Source organism: Antennarius striatus, chromosome 15, assembly GCF_040054535.1.
Source record: "Antennarius striatus isolate MH-2024 chromosome 15, ASM4005453v1, whole genome shotgun sequence".
Taxonomy (NCBI): Eukaryota; Metazoa; Chordata; class Actinopteri; order Lophiiformes; family Antennariidae; genus Antennarius; species Antennarius striatus.
The window spans coordinates 14,784,894-14,801,392 of record NC_090790.1 but is presented as its reverse complement, the minus strand read 5'-3'; the positions used below and the strand labels follow the sequence as shown (position 1 = coordinate 14,801,392).

General features: G+C 37.2%; 2 protein-coding genes across 3 annotated transcripts; both read right to left on the bottom strand.

Moving 5' to 3' along the window:
* Window positions 1-697: 697 nt before the first annotated feature.
* On the bottom strand, window positions 698-8,586 carry LOC137608212 (sodium- and chloride-dependent GABA transporter 3-like). Of its 2 annotated transcripts, none has more exons than XM_068334386.1 (13): window positions 8,486-8,586; window positions 7,887-8,024; window positions 7,689-7,776; window positions 6,539-6,671; window positions 6,324-6,458; window positions 4,704-4,807; window positions 4,354-4,478; window positions 4,162-4,274; window positions 3,933-4,070; window positions 3,732-3,834; window positions 2,445-2,545; window positions 2,008-2,178; window positions 698-1,247 (listed from the first exon to the last, which is right to left on the bottom strand). In XM_068334386.1, exons 2-13 carry the CDS (start codon window positions 7,999-8,001, stop codon window positions 1,140-1,142), a joined length of 1,434 nt encoding a protein of 477 aa, XP_068190487.1. In that variant the 5' UTR covers window positions 8,002-8,024; window positions 8,486-8,586; the 3' UTR covers window positions 698-1,139. The 2 variants fall into 2 exon arrangements, with proteins under 2 accessions (XP_068190487.1, XP_068190488.1); XM_068334387.1 differs by having other exon boundaries at window positions 698-1,216.
* Window positions 8,587-9,657: 1,071 nt separating this feature from the next.
* LOC137608373 (sodium- and chloride-dependent GABA transporter 3-like) lies at window positions 9,658-16,414 on the bottom strand. Its single transcript, XM_068334713.1, has 14 exons — window positions 16,248-16,414; window positions 15,999-16,133; window positions 15,093-15,230; window positions 14,897-14,987; window positions 14,066-14,198; window positions 13,854-13,988; window positions 13,329-13,432; window positions 12,801-12,925; window positions 12,611-12,723; window positions 12,391-12,519; window positions 12,204-12,306; window positions 11,475-11,575; window positions 11,014-11,184; window positions 9,658-10,793 (listed from the first exon to the last, which is right to left on the bottom strand). Exons 1-14 carry the CDS (start codon window positions 16,402-16,404, stop codon window positions 10,686-10,688), a joined length of 1,743 nt encoding a protein of 580 aa, XP_068190814.1. The 5' UTR covers window positions 16,405-16,414; the 3' UTR covers window positions 9,658-10,685.
* Window positions 16,415-16,499: the final 85 nt, after the last annotated feature.

The following is a 16,499-nucleotide window of genomic DNA, read 5'->3' as shown; positions in this document are numbered from 1 at the left end:
GTCTTTTGGGTGGGCCAGCCATTGTCTAAGGGTGTTGTCCGGTTTAAATTACACAGGAATCTGGAGTTTGTTAAAAATCCTCAGTTTTTCAGACACTCCAGGCACACATGGGATCACTATACCGTTACGCCTGCTCTCCTTCTCTTCTGTCCTCACTGTGTTGTTCTCCTATCTGGATCTTGTGTAAGCCTTCAAAGAGGTCCAGTCAAAATATCCACAACTTTTCAGTGCCACTTTCAGGTGTTGGTGAACCTGATGTTGCTGTCCACCGAGTTCATGTGTTTGGTGAAAGGTTGTACCTTGTGGATTTTGATCTTGACCCATGTGTTGTCCATGTACCGGAACCAGCAGCTTGTTGTTGCTCCGTTGACCGAGGTCAGGGACCTGAGTTGCACTTCTTCCATGTACAAACTGGCCCTAACCCTAACCCGAAAACGTCAAAAGCAAATCAAAATAAAACTACCCCATAACTCCCTCGAAAAAAGGAAAAGGCTAATTTTATCATTCGTCTTATTTTTTATTTGTGAAAAGATTTTCGTCACAGAGAAAGTAGCATTTGCTTTGTTTACTGTAGAACAGTTTTTTTTTTGTCATTTCAAATAAAGTATCTACTATACAACAGTTTAATTTATCTTTTTAGATCAGGTGTATTTTAAATACTTCAAAGTAAATGTAATTATGTTAAAATTGTTTCAAAAGTGTGCTTTCTTGTCTAAATTAAAAAAAACTAAGCTGCATTAAATATTCTATAACATACCATTAAATATTGTCCACATTGGAGCAGATAAGTTTTTGACAACGAAATAAGCCACAATCATTTTCTCACATATTATGTTTGTCAATGTTCTTATCTTCCTTGTGTACACAAATTAATGTCAAATCTTTTTTTCTGTTAAATGTCAAAATAATGGTGAAATAAAATTAAATGAGGATGAGTTAATTTAATTTTAATTTGTCTCCAGTTCAGGCATTCCTACTTATTACATTGTGGAACTATAATTTCAGGTACTTCCCACTCAACAATAATGTTGCCCAGGTGGAGTTTGTATGTTCTCCGTGTCTGTGTGCGTTTTTTCAGGGTTCTCAAACTGTGGAAACCCCATAGAGCAAAGCTGGGAGCAGTGGAGAGAGAGGTCACTCTAGGTTTTCACTGTGGGTGTTACAAGTTCAACATGCATTTCTTCCGCTAGTGTTTTGTTCCTCCGCAAGGCTGGATCTTCAGGGGGACAACAAAGAGCAGACAAGTGCTGGAAAACCAAGACAAGTTCATTTGTACATCACATTACAACAAATTATTATAAAGTGCTTTTAAATTACACAGGCTTTTTTTTTAGTTTAAAAACATTAAATAGAGAATGAATGATATAAGAAGTACAAGAGTGTACAGGATGTGAACTTAAACACTCGTTACAACAGTCAAACTGATTGACAAAACATGCAGGGGCCTGTTTTTACATGCTTACACGTAATTAACAGTTTTATTGTTTAACTTAAAAATAATTTAGTACACATGACTGTTGAATTGTTCAGTAAACCTACTTAAAGTAGAGCGAAGGAGAAAAAAGGGGAAACACAATCTCATAACCAGTTGCCTACGTTAGACACAAATTCTGGTGCCCCATGTGAGGCTTTCAATAAATCACCTTTATTGCAATATACTTAACAATTCTACTTTTAGGGTAGAATTATATTAAAATAAAAGCAATATTGTAGAAGTCTCAAATCTCTAAAACAATACTTGGACATGCTAAACATACGTGCATTTATGTTTGTGAGTTGACTGTATGTTTAGTGGTCAGTGGAATTTTAATATTTTTGATTGTGTCAAGACTCACAATCAATCCTTATGTTTGGCAATGGTGTGACATGAGGTGAGTAACGATCATGTTAAATAAAAACAGAGTATAGTACCGAACCCTCGTGAGTGACCACAGAATAATATTTAATGGTCACTCTAACTGCTTTTGAGGTATCCAGAGTTCCTTAAATTAATATTTAAGCTCTTACCTCTGTGGACGTCCTTACTGTCACAATGATCTTTCCTGCTGCCCACAGTGGCACCATGAGAACAGACGACAGCATCATGGTCCATCCCAGTCCGTATGCCCAGTCAGGGTAAATGTACCAGTCATTAAACTTAAGGTGTTTGTACTCAACCAGGTACAGGATGAAGGAAACCTGTATGTGTTAGAGAAAATTATATTAGAGCTCATTCATTCACATGAAATGTTAAAACATATTTGTTGATCCCTTAATTACTTGGTCATATTGTAAATTCCGATTTCCCCCAAAACTAATGACATATTCATCCGTCGTGTGTGTGTGTGTGTGTGTGTGTGTGTGTGTGTGTGTGTGTGTGTGTGTGTGTGTGTGTGTGTGTGTGTGTGTGTGTGTGTGTGTCTGTGTCTGTGTGTGTGTGTGAAAACGTTGAAAACGTTTCTCACCAGAGACAGCAGAGGAATGATGTATTTCCAGCACATTTTAAAGAACACATTGGGTCTATGTCCTGTCATGTCCTCAATGATGAAAATAACACGATCAGCACCTGCAAAAAAGACTGTACATAAACCCTGTCATATGATTCATATAATAATAATAATAATAATAATAATAATAATAATAATAATAATAATAATTATTATTATTATTATTATTATTATTATTATTATTATTATTATTATTATTATTATTATTATTATTATTATTATTATTATTATAGAGCATTACGGAAAGGTAAATGACAAAGCAGCTAGTAAAATGAAGATATCTAATAAAATGGAAATAAGGAAATCCTTCATATGAGCGATACAGGTAGTCCTCAGCTTATACGAACACAATTGGTTCTGAGAGGCTGTTCGTAAGTTGAATTGTTTGTAAGTTGTTATTTATTAAATTTCAATCTATAAACTTCCATTTGAGGTCATTTAAAAGCCATTACTACTCTAAATATGAAAGTACTACTGTATTCCCTAACACTTACCAGAAACAATTACAGGACGAGGGACTCATTACCGGACATCCAACTCACCACTATGTTTGATTACTCTGTTTGGTTTTCATTAAGTTTCTCAGTTAATTCAACCAATAAGTAACGTCAAATAGCAAATCTTTAAAATCTCTGTGTTCATTGTTAACCTCAGCTAATGCTGAAATCTAACTCAAAATCTAATGTTAACTCCTGTATTATTTACTTCCTGCAACATAAAAACATGATTGTGATTCGCATTATTGCCTTGAATTCATATTAGTTTACAGTAAACATTTGCCCCTTATAATCTAATCCTTGAAGAAAAGAAGAGAAGGAGGAGGGAGGAATCATTGTGAGTCAGAGTCAGAGTTGTCATCAGAGAGATGGTCACCACTACCACTATGTTCACTAGCCTTTGATTTATCATCCGAGATAAACAGTATACGTGTTATGAAGCCTGTTGCACTGAGATGTTCACAGAGACAATAACAAACAGCAACAAGAGGGGGATACCAGTGTACAAGATGTGTGAAGGCAGCAGTGCTGCCCCCACAGGGTTTTCTGACACAAAGGGTAACTGCAGGGCAATAGTCAGATATGACAGCATGCATTTGTTCATAACTCCAAATGTTCATAAGTCAAATATTTGTAAGTTGAGGACTACCTGTATTTCTATTCATGTTATATCTTGTGGGAAACACGTGCCTGACTGAAATGGCAAAAAAACAATTGTAGTTTTTCACAGATATCACATATTGCTTACCAAAACCCCATGATAGTGCCAGACATTCACATAAAGCCATGAAATACTGACAGGCTCTTGTATAGCCATAATAATCAAAAAGCTGGAATACGTAAATCCCTCCCTGCAGCAGGAAGAGAATGGTATATAACTGTGTTTAATGGTTTGATGTTAGTGTTGTCCAACTAATTTATTCAGTATAGTTTTATGAAAATATATCACCTCAGTGACCAACATCAGTTGAATGATGAAAAAGACAAAGCAGATGCTTAAGACAAAGAGTTCATGTCTTCCACTTTTACGAAATAGGTTTGGAAACATGTCTACTGTTGAGGTGATTAAACACTCGACTGTCACGAACTGAGGATTAAATAGAATGAAAAACAGTTTAGGGGAGGACTGAAATGAATAGGTAATAAATCAACACATAATGCAAAATAACATGCCTTACTTGTGTGTCAACGCAGAGAAAAAGGAGCATCAGGAAAAAACAGACAGTCCAGAACTGTGGGAAGGACATCAGAGATGTTGCCTGTGGGTAAGCTATGAAGGCTAAACCTGGACCTGTGGACAGGAAATAATGAAGAGATCAAGAGAGAGACCATTTTCTGGATAGCATTTCCTTGTAAATCTTAAGGTTTACCTGACTGAACCACTGTCTCAACGCTGACACCCTGTGAATGAGCCATGAATCCGAGGACAGAAAATATGACAAATCCAGCAACAAAACTGGTCCCACTGTTCAGCAAACTGATCCAGAAACAGTCCCTGGAGGTCGCATAAAGACGTTTGCCCCATGTCCAAAAGTGAAAGCAAATATCTGTCAACATTAATCATTAGAACCATTGTGCGATGTCATGGGTCGCATACTCAGTCCCACTCCATGCCTCCATCTTTCATTGGAGGTGTTGGACTGAATATTGTTTTAATAAATTTTGCAAAACTATTTTTCTTAAAGTATGAATGTGGTTGTAATAGTTTTGTTACACTTACTTGTAACAGTTGTTGTTGTACTCATTATAGCTGCCCAGAACAGTTAGTGCCCCTGCAGTTAGACTATAGGAGAACATTATTTGAGATCCTGCCTCTATCCAGACCTGTAATGTACAGAAATATGTTGCTAGGATGGAGTTCTTGTTTAATTTCATTGAAATACTGGTGTACATTTTAAATAGTCACCCCAATACGGAGGTCTTATACAGAATAGACGTCTTGCACAAAAAAAGGAAAATGCAACCAACCTTCTAACATTGCAACTGGATCAAAACCAACAATCTTACCTTAGCCATTGGACAAACCCCAACAGTCATTTAAAGAGCTGACCAGTCCTAAATACAGTAAAACACTCAACTCAAAAATGAAAACACAACCTTTTTTAAAAAAAATTATAAAAGAAAATCTGGGTGTTCTTTGAAAAATGCACACATGGCATTATAGAAATGTCCGGAAGCCGTGACATTCAAATTTATTCGAAAGTGCTATGTTCACCGTTTAAATTCAAAATAGTGTAATTGCCTGATTGCAACTGGCTTAACTTAGGAGGGTTTGAACATCTGTACATGTGCTGCAAGATGAACTCAACAATTTTAGCATATTTCGCCATCTATACATCCACTTTCTTATCGAGGAAACAATCTCAGTCGTCTTGTTTACAGCCACTTTTCCACATTGCAGCTCACAAGTCTGCTGGAGTCTATCCCAAACCAGCTACGAGCCCCAAATGAGAGGCCAGCCCATCATGGAGCCATAATGCTCAATCAAGCTTGTGGTATTTGCCATGCAAGAAATTTGGTGGGACACCAAACACTTCATCTGATAGCATACACTACAGTTCTCTCACTATATGTGTTGTATGTTGTGTGTCATTACGTTTCTCAAGTTTCCCATTGATCCCTGTATTCAAGCCATTTATTCAGTTTGTGTTGGTGGCGCCAAACGTATTATCAGGTAATCAGACATGGCTGATCTATTTAATTGATCAGTTTAATCAATTATTTTTTCCTGGTTTAATTGATAAGGACAACTGTGCATAATCAGCATAATGATAATGGGTATTGTGTTCCCTCATGCTAAAATATAAACATGTATGTACATGTTAAACACTACGTGTAAGATGAAGAATATCATACTTTATATTTTTTGTTGTAGCTGGTTAGCAATGTTATCAAATTCATCTCATAGACTTAATAATAAGAGTTATATTCCTCATCTGATGAAAGCTGAGGGCCATTTGTAAGCGTTATACTACTTTCAGGGAAATCCTTACATGAACTGTTAGGTAGTAAATTGCATAAGTGATTATCATGGTTTATCAAGAAGTCCTGACAAAAAGTAAAACAATTTCAACGTAAAGGAGATATGGTCTAAGAGAAGGCTGTTAGTTTGTGGTGAAGGTCAAAGGGAGACAGATCTACATAGGCATTCAGGATATGCTTGGGCATTAATTTATCTGATGAACACAGATGGAACTGATCAGAAACACTGTGAATTTTCTGGAACAATTTAGGATTAATTGAATCAAAACTTGATAAGTTGAGAAGACAAGTTGAAGGCATTTTTTTGACAAAAGAAACTTCCAAATTTCTTTATTTTGGAAGCAAATGAAATGTCCACCTCAAAGTTAGCCAGGCGGTTTATGTCTGGATACAGGTAGTAGTAGATCCCATCCAGAGCACCAGGTAGAGTAGCTCCTCTGACGAGCAGGATGGCGAGCATTACATAGGGGAACGTGGCTGTGAAATATGCTACCTAAAATAAAAAAAGAAATCAACTGACGTGTTTTTTACAGGTTGTTCATTTTCAGACCTGATTATATGATCCATTTGAACCTTTCCAGACGATCTGACACTTTTCCAGATACTGAAGTAGCAAAACGCCCAGCAGGCCAGAAGACACAAAGCCAGCTCCCATCTCACACTGCCCAGCTCCTCAATGCCTCCAGAGATTCCCAACACCCGCCGTCTGAAGAGAGGACAAACAGGAACACAATATATCATGATTCACAATCTCTATACATTACAGAAAAAGGGTGCGGAAACTTTTGGCTCGGCCACCTAGTGGGGTACCATGCATTACAGGACAAGGTCAAATGAATGCAATCATTATTCTGTCAATATTTGGTGGACCGGATTAAGAAGACTAATGGGCCGAATGTGGCCCGCGGGCCATAGTTTCCCACCTGTTATAGAAGAAACCTTTATTGTCACATACATTTCTACATAGGACAATCGTGTGCAATTATACCAGCGATGGCTGCTGGTCTTTCAATAAGTTTAGGCTCATTGTCAGCCTACATTATAAAATTTGTCAATTTATTAAATTCTGGTTAAAAGAACTAACAAAATTATATCAAACTCGAACAAAGAAAACTTGAAATTATGTGAAATTGAAACAAAGAAATACTATGAGTGTATTTAATTTACGGCGTAAGAAATTAATAAATTTTTTGGGAGATAATTGCAATCCTCTCTTCAACAGCCCCTTCTCAGCCTTGCAGGTGAAGGGTCTGCTGAAGTCTATCTCAGGTGGCTATGGAAGAGAGGCAGGGTACAGTCCGGATCAGATGACAGCTCATCACAGGGCCAGTGTAGGAAATGCATTGATGAAATGGTTATACTTTGTTCTGTGACTTCACTTGCAAAACCCATGATGGAACTGAGTTCCTAATGCTCAAGATGTGATTGCGAGTCATATGATGGAGTTGATCATATGGAATTCTGGAGGAAATAACTTGATAACTGGTAGTTAAAGATGGCATTATTTAATATTTCTACAATATCTGTGTATCAAACACCATTGTAGTTTCAACATTATAGATTATATATAGATTGAACTGCCAAGGTATAACCAGTTAATTCTTCTTTGTTTTTTTTGTCCTCTGAGGAATGTTGCTGTGGTTCACTAATGATACGTTAATAGAATCAAAATAGAATCAATCAAAATAACAACAAAAATCTAAATAAAGTTATTTAAACTTACTCCCAGAACTCAATAGCAGCAGAGGTGGCATTCTTCATGGTCTGATTGGTGGAGTTAGAATCCAAAGTCCAAAGACTCGAACAGTTACCTGGTTAATGGACAAAAGCAAGTTAATAGTAAACGTGAAGAGTCACTTTAGGTAATTTGCCATCTGTAATGGTTCTGCATCACCTCAATTAAAATGCATATCCTGTTTACCTGTATTCCAGGAGTTCTCACAGATAGCCCAGGGGAGCTGGGAGCTGAAGGAGAATATCAGGTAGAAGAGAGCCCAGGCTTGAATTAAGATGTTGCTGAACTCAAACATTTTCATAATAATATGTCCATATCCAACTCCTGAAAAACAAACATAAATTTAATTTTGTCAGATTCAGAAATCTGGTCATAGTTTGAATGTCTGAGTCACAATTTCAGTTTTAGTTCAGTTATTAGCTACAGAGCTCATTAACAGCAGAGACAGATGAGGATTTGATGAATGTTACCATGGAGTTCACACTGTACCTGTGAGACACTGAACACTCAACAAAGACAAGCTTAAAAGCTCACATTTCAGATTTTTGATGATTCCTTACATACAAATAAAAGACCGTGATATGAAGTCATTTTTGAACTCACATATAAGGTAGCAGAGACTTTAGGGGCTCTGAAAAGAGCTAAAGGTCATCTGTCTATAATGTCAAAAATTCTGACAATATCTTGTCCTAATCATATCAGGAAAACTCTCCATAGTAGTTTCACCAAATGCAGTACATACTGTTGATTTCAGGATCAACTTAAACCCTTACACCTTAACACACCTTGTGCCAATGGACATAACTTTGTCCAGCAGGTGACAAATCCTTCCTGGGTGTACTGACCAATGGAGGACTCCAGTAGGAACAGAGGTATCCCATACAACACAGCAAACAGACCATATGGTACCAGAAAGGCACCTAAACACATGTTCGACTGTGTTACTGGGAAATTAGGTGATTCAGTCCTTCGTCAATGCTAGCATCAATTTTATTTCACTACATACAACTCTACTCACCTCCACCATTCTTGTAGCACAGGTAAGGAAATCTCCACACATTTCCCAGGCCAACAACATTTCCAGCAACGACCAGAATATATTCTGTTTTACTGGCCCACTGTCCTCTGTCCTCAGCCCTCCTCTGCCTTTCCTGTCTTCTTCTTTGTCTGTTCATCTTTACTTCAAGACTCCCATGTTCATGACAGTTAATATACTGTAGGAGAGTGAAATAGATTCCACCCACTTATGGAATTTACATAAAACCCTAACTCTAACCCTAACCATTCACCTGTGGGGACATTCTTACATAGTTTTTTGTTATTCTGTGACCATGGATTATACTGCTTTCATTGCTTTCTTCCTACTGTAAAACAGTTCCACGGCAGCGTCCTCTCAGTCGGGTCTTGGCTTATTGACTTTGTTACTCAAAGGTTTTGTTGCGTTCAGTTGGTTGTCTGGTTGTCTTAACAATACACTGCACCAAGCACATATAATAAACGTGATGTGATGATGTGTCATTATTATGTTCTATGCTTAACAAAGCATTATTTCATTATTTCATCAATTATTGGAGACCGGGACACTTGTTTCCTGAGATGTGTCGCTGATGCCATCTGGTTAATAAAACATGGCTTTCATTCTCAAAAAAAAAAAGGAATCCTTTGGTCATATTAATGACTCAACTTAAGATAAAAGGTTGTTATAAATTCCCCAATGATCCAATATGAAATAATAAATATCAAGATATCAATTGTATCAATTTCAAATTTTTTTAAGATTTTAAGAAGAAAAGAATATTTTCATGATAAAATTGCTACAAATGTAACTTTTTTATTGTGATCTAATTAATGTTACAAAATGAAAAATTAGGCTGCATTTTAATTTTCATTTGAGTGCTTTCGAATCATTTAATCACACTTAATTCAACATTTAAATCTTTTTATTTTTAATCATGTGTGACAACAATTCAATTTTTCATACTTTTATTTCAGGAAACAACAAAAGACATTCCATTCGCTCCATGTGTGCATCTCTAAAACTTATCTCCGTCATCTCACCCTGTTCATTTATTCAGTTATAGATTATTATAATGACTTATAAACAATTCAGCTTACAAACAGCCTCTCGTAACCTATTGTGTTGGTTAATTGGGGACTCATTCATGAATTGGGGACTGTATCGCTATGGCTCGATATGATGCCGGGGACACACTGACACACACACACACACACACACACATGCATACACAGTTGAGGAGCAATGGTGCTTGTCTACCCCTGCTTTATTTCCATGATACTAGCCTCAAAAGCGTTGCATAGCAGACCTAAGCAAAGCTAACTAGTTAGCCAAATACAAGCTGACTTGTCTATACTCATAGGCAACTGTAACATAAAACAAAACTTACCTGTGGGCCGGGTGCAGTATGATTGTGATGGTCAGTGTCCAGAAAAAGTCAGAAAAAGCTACTTTTGTACTTTTGTACTGAGCCTCATTGCTGCAGATGAAATGAAATGCAACCACCTCCTTTTATGTTCTTCTTGGGCTGGGATAGTTGACTTGTACAAGCAACAACTGAGCAACCTGCTTGTGTAGCTCTGAGCGATGACACTTTTATACACTTCTTCCTTCCGCCAGTCACAAAGAGATTCACCTCTAAGATGAACACACATTTTTGAATCGGACTCAATTAAAATGAATGTTTGCCCTTAACAATAATTGACGTATTTAAGTTTAGGATGGAAAATTTTTATTATTCAAGGTAGAACTACCTCAAACCACAGTTTCTGTGGTTTCCATCTTTTTATCACTTTATCTGACATCACCCATTTTAGATCCCTCCACAAAGTGACAGGGAAACTGGTTTAGAAGTTTATGCATCATTCAGAAAAATGCCCTGGAAAAACAATCAAATAAAGAAGTAAAGCAGTGAATAAACGGATTTTTCTCACATACATTTCCTTATTTCATTTCAGGTGCAGGTCACATTAAGGTGTCGCTGCAGTTGTCACAAGTTCAAGAGTTGTATTGTCCCCTCCAGTTCTTTTTCTCTGCAAGGTGGGCTCTTCAGCAGGATGCCAAAGGGTGGATAAATGCTGAAAAGGATTATAATTATTATTTAAGTATTAAGTATTTATGGATAACTCTTCATCTTTTGAATAATGTAGTTTTTAACAAGGGGTTGCAGCAGGTAAACATTTCCTGGGCATGTTGAACATGACTTTTCACAGGAGCGACCGTTTTTCACCCCAACTTGTTAGATTGCTTATCAATAAAATTTCAGACATCCAGCCTGGTTAAAAGTGAAATATTCACCTGTGTGGACCTCCTTACTGTCACAAGGATCCTTCCTGCTGCCCAAAGTGGCACCATAAGAACGGATGACAGCATCATGGTCCACCCCAGTGCGTACGCCCAGTCAGGGTAAACGTACCAGTCGTTAAACTTAAGGTGAGTGTACTCAACCAGGTACAAGATGAAGGAAATCTATGAGGAGAACATTTGTGAGCTCATGTTGTATTGTACTCTTCAATTTCTTGCAAGAAAGACAATTATTTCAGGTTGGTAACCTGTGAAATATCTGCAACCTTGACAAGGTATACACCTTCCTGGAACTGTTTATGTGTATGCTTCATACAGTACATGACAGCAGATATTTCATAAAGAACAACGAAGATATTTCTTCTATTTATTATCATTTACTTTCAGAGGAAGAACCTTGACTCTCTCAATAAAGCAGTACAACTACATTTTCAGTGAAATTGTTTCTGACTCACCATAGACAGCAGAGGAACGATGTATTTCCAGCACAATTTGAAGAAAACGTTTGGTTTCTGTCCTGTCATGTCCTCAATGATGTTCATAATGCGATCAGCACCTGGTGAAAATTCATAAACATATCTGAATAATATAGAGTTTAGCATTATTATAAGATGAAGCAAAAAGTTGCTAATCTTAACAAATACAAAGCAAGCCTCACAGTTAAAACAAGGCAGTCATATGACTGCAACGTCCCGTGACATCCCTGAATTCAAAATTTCACCTTGACCTAACTTTCTCAAGATCAAGGTCATTATCTTATTTTCATCCCCTTTGCCGCCTGAGCAATGTGCTTTTTGTTTCATCTTTCATCTGCAACAGTTTCAAAGATGTTTGGTGGACTAACTAAAGGACGGACGAACGGACGAACACATGAACACATGAACACACGAACACACAAACACACGAACACACGAACACACGAACACACAAACACACGAACACACGAACACACGAACACTGACAATTATAATACATCACTGCTTTGAGGCGGGATGTAAAAACAATTTGACGTCTTCAATGGTAGTAAAGCTTGGAATCTAATTGACATTTATTGGGAGTGAATGAGTTAAAAAAATGAAACCTTGTCACCTTATTAAGTAAAAAATTTAATGCTCACTTTTGCATGTCACATCATGAAAATATGAGTTAATAGTTTCTTTTTTTTAAATGTTTTAATGTCTCACCAAAACCCCAGGACAGTGCCACACACTCAGCTAAAGCCATGAAATACTGACAAGCTCTTGTAGAGGCGTAATAATCAAGAAGCTGGAAGACGTAAATCCCTCCCTACAGTAAGAGGAGAGTTGAATTTCAGAAAATGTGTTTGACACAAATTAATTTAATATACTCTTATGGAAACACTTTATTTACCTCAGTGACCAACACCAGATGTATGATGAAGAAGGCCAAACACATGCACAAAACAAAGATTTCACGTCTTTGCAATAATTTAGGATACAAGTCCGTTAATGAGGTGATGAAACACTCGACTGATACGAACTGAAAATGAAATACAATACATATCAATTATTTTTGTGAAGACAATGAATTGGTTATGAATCAACACATAATGTAAAAGAAAGTATCTTACATGTGTGTCAATGCTGAGGAAAAGAAGCATCAGGAAAAAACAGACTGTCCAGAATTGTGGCAACGGCATCAGAGCTGTGGCCTGAGGGTAAGCTATGAAGGCTAGACCTGGACCTGTGCACAGGAAATATTCAAGAAACAGAATGTTCTTTGTTTCTGAACAGCGAATCTGACTAAATATTTAAGTATACCTGACTCAACGACTACATCCACAGTTACCCCCTGTGAGTGAGCCATGAATCCAAGCACAGAGAAGATGACAAATCCGGCAACAAAACTGGTCCCACTATTCAGCAAACTGAGCCACAAACAGTCCCTGGAGATCAGAGAGACAGTGAACCCTTTTACATAATGATGTAATTTATATAAAGGAATGTTTATATGAAATATTCATCAAAATGTTGACCTTGAAAACCAGCGTGTGGGGACCTTCAAACCAAATTTCCTCTCTTGCCTGGCAACCCTAACCCTAACCCCAGATGAAGACTTCTACCAGTGGCTCCGTGAAGCTGACTTGGGTTATGCCTTGCTTGTTAAAGAGCAAAGAGATGAAATCCTACAATCAACTAACTTGAAACAATTTGCCACGTGACAGTATTGTCCAATTCTGTTACAAACGTCCTGAACAGGATTGGCAACAAGGACTACCTGGTGGAGTCTTACCCCAAATGGTTTTTACTTACACATAGATGTTTTTGTAACATTTGTATCATCCTTACTTGTAGCAGTTGTTGTTGTAGTCATTATAGCTACCAAGGACAGATAGTGTCCCTATCGTCAGACTGTAGGAGAAGATTATTTGAGATCCTGCCTCTATCCATACCTGAAATGGAAGAAAGTATGCATTATATAAGGAGTTTGCATTCCTAACTCAATTTCTTTGCAATGTTGAGGTGCTTTAGGTGTTTTTATTAAGAGAGGAGAATTAATATTAAGCCAAATTATAATGAGGGATGCAATTTATTAACCACTGGGCCTCATCAAACATTAACTACTTATATTAATAGTTCACCCAAAAATGAAAAGTCAGTCATACCCATTCCAATGCCGACAGAAGGTTTGATGAAGTTTCATAGTTCACATTTCCAAAGCTTCAGAGAGACACAATGCTAAACCTTTCTCTAAAACAACTGAAGACAGTTGTTCATGATGGAAATATAATTTTCATATGAACCAATATTCCAAGAAATTTATATATTAAAGCTCCAGTTTGTTTTTTTCTTGGAAACAAGCAAATGGTGCACCTCGAGGTTTGCTAGATGGTTTATGTCTGGATACAGATAGTAGTAGATCCCATCTACAGCACCAGGTAGAGTGGCTCCTCTGATGAGCAGGATGGTGAGCATCACATATGGGAACGTGGCTGTGACGTATGCTACCTAAAATGCAATGAAACTTGATTGAACTATTGATTATAGGTCATTCATGGTCCTCAGATTTTATGCTTCCATTGTACCTTTCCAGATGATCTGACACTTTTCCAGATACTGAAGTAACAGAAAACCCAGCAGGCCAGAAGACACAAGGCCAGCTCCCATCTCACACTGCCCAGCTCCTCAATGCCTCCAGACATGCCAAGCACTCGCCGTCTAAGGAGAGATCAATGACATCACAAATTATAATTTCTAGGCAGTCTAATACGGTACTGAAATAATACTTTCGTATAAATATGTATTCTAAGATATACTAGGTTAACACTACATATTGGATACCTAGTTATTGGATGTTCAATGCTAAAGCATTATCTCCATAATTTTTTTGGAGATCACCACCACCCTCGGTGATCGTTGGCTGTGACGAGTGGGGTGCCTGCCAGAACTCCTGCACCACCTCCTCTGTCTTGGAGCTTAGACTTCACTGGTGATTGATATTGACCAAGACTGCACTTGGTTAGTTATTTTCTGTTTCCAGGGTGGTGCCCCCTATTTATTGCTAAATTTAATAATTCTTTTAAAAGAAACCATATTTACTCTACATTACGACAAGTAATTGGCGTACTTCAGAACTATTAAACTTAAAAACCAACACTAATTATTTAATTTTAAATCTTCTTTCCAATAATCATTAATTATGGCTGTATGAATGTCTGCACTCTCAGTCTCATGTCTGGTTAAAATAAAACAGCCGTAACAGAATCTGGTAAAGAACCTAACTGGTGATGTCATTTGTAGAATGTAGAATGTAGCTCATTAATCAAGTTTGTAGTGATATTTTGGTATTATAAAGAAGTATATGTACAAAATCATTTGGGTTACTGGTCTAACAAGATAAATAGATTTCAACTTACTCCCAGAACTCAACAGCAGCAGAGGTGGTGTTCTTCAGCATGGTCTGATTTATCGAGTTAGAATCCGAAGTCTGGAGACTCAGACAGTTATCTAGTTTAGTACACAAAACAAATCATGCTAAACATATTGTACAAACTAAAGTACATAGTTATACAGCACCTTTTTACACTTAAGTTAACTTCATAGTCTGTTTACCTGTATTCCAGGTGTTCTCACAGGTGGCCCAGGGGAGCTGGGAGCTGAAGGAGAATATCAGGTAGAAGAGAGCCCAGGCTTGAATTATAATGAAGCTTGAGTCAAACAGTTTGATGATCATATGTCCATATCCAACTCCTACAAAGCAAACAGAAAAAAACCATTCACCTTTTAGACAGTTTAAAGAAATTGGTATACTACAAGCAGATGTGCCTTTTATTTGTTTATAATATATGTTAGTGTGTGATGGAAATTTACATGAACCTATGTTTATGTGTGTGTGTTTTGGATCATATATTACCTTTTACCCCTCATCTTTCAGTCACTCTCTGTTATTGTATCCCAAAGCATGAGTCATTGGCTAACCTATACAAATCATTTCCTTACTGCTATCTCTGTACATATACACCCTAACTGTTTCCATAAGGACAACATCGAAATATGAGGAGCGCTGCCCAACACTGATTGTGTAAAAACTCAATTTCTTGGAAAAAAATAGTGTTATCACAAATTCTGGCACATTTTCATTTAATCTTTTTGACAACTTCTTCCACGTTTGTGGGTCATAGATGTTGCTGGAGCTTATCCCAGCTGACTGATGAGGGTTTTTTTTTAAATCTTTTCATGAACACTTTCAAAATATTTTTTTTTAGTTGTCCAGGGACACATATTTATTGAAGACTCTAAAGGTTGGCCATTTTTCCTTGGCATTTACTCAAAACTGGAGCCATAGATGGCACATTCTGTCCCAGGCATTTTATTTTCCAAAATGAGAAAAATAATAATGGCAACAATCTCACTTTGAAAAAGGCACAAATCTTTTATTGGTACATCATCTTTCAGTAGTGTGGAGTAATGACCAAACTGAGCAATAGTATACCCAATAAAATAAAATTAGCAACTCACCTTGTGCCAATGGACATAACTTTGTCCAGCAGGTGAGAAATCCTTCCTGGGTGTATTGACCAATGGAGGTCTCCAGTAGGAACAAAGGCACCCCATACAAGACAGCAAGCAAAACATATGGTACAAGAAAGGCACCTAAACACATGTTTGACTGTTAATGACAAATTAATTCACTGATATCCTTCATTAGAACCAGTATTAATATTAGACAAATGCATGAAATACAAATAACATTTATACTCTACTCACCTCCACCATTCTTGTAGCACAGGTAAGGAAATCTCCACACGTTTCCCAGACCAACAACATTTCCAGCAACAACTAGAAGATATTCTGTTTTACTGGCCCACTGTCCTCTGTCCTCGGCCCTCCTCTGCCTTTCATCCCTTCTTCTTTGTCTGTCCATCTCTACTATAAGGTTCACATGGTTGTCAAAGCTGTTATAAGAAGGTTTAATTAATTCCACTCCCTTTTGTTTTTAACTTTCTAGCTTAAAATTTA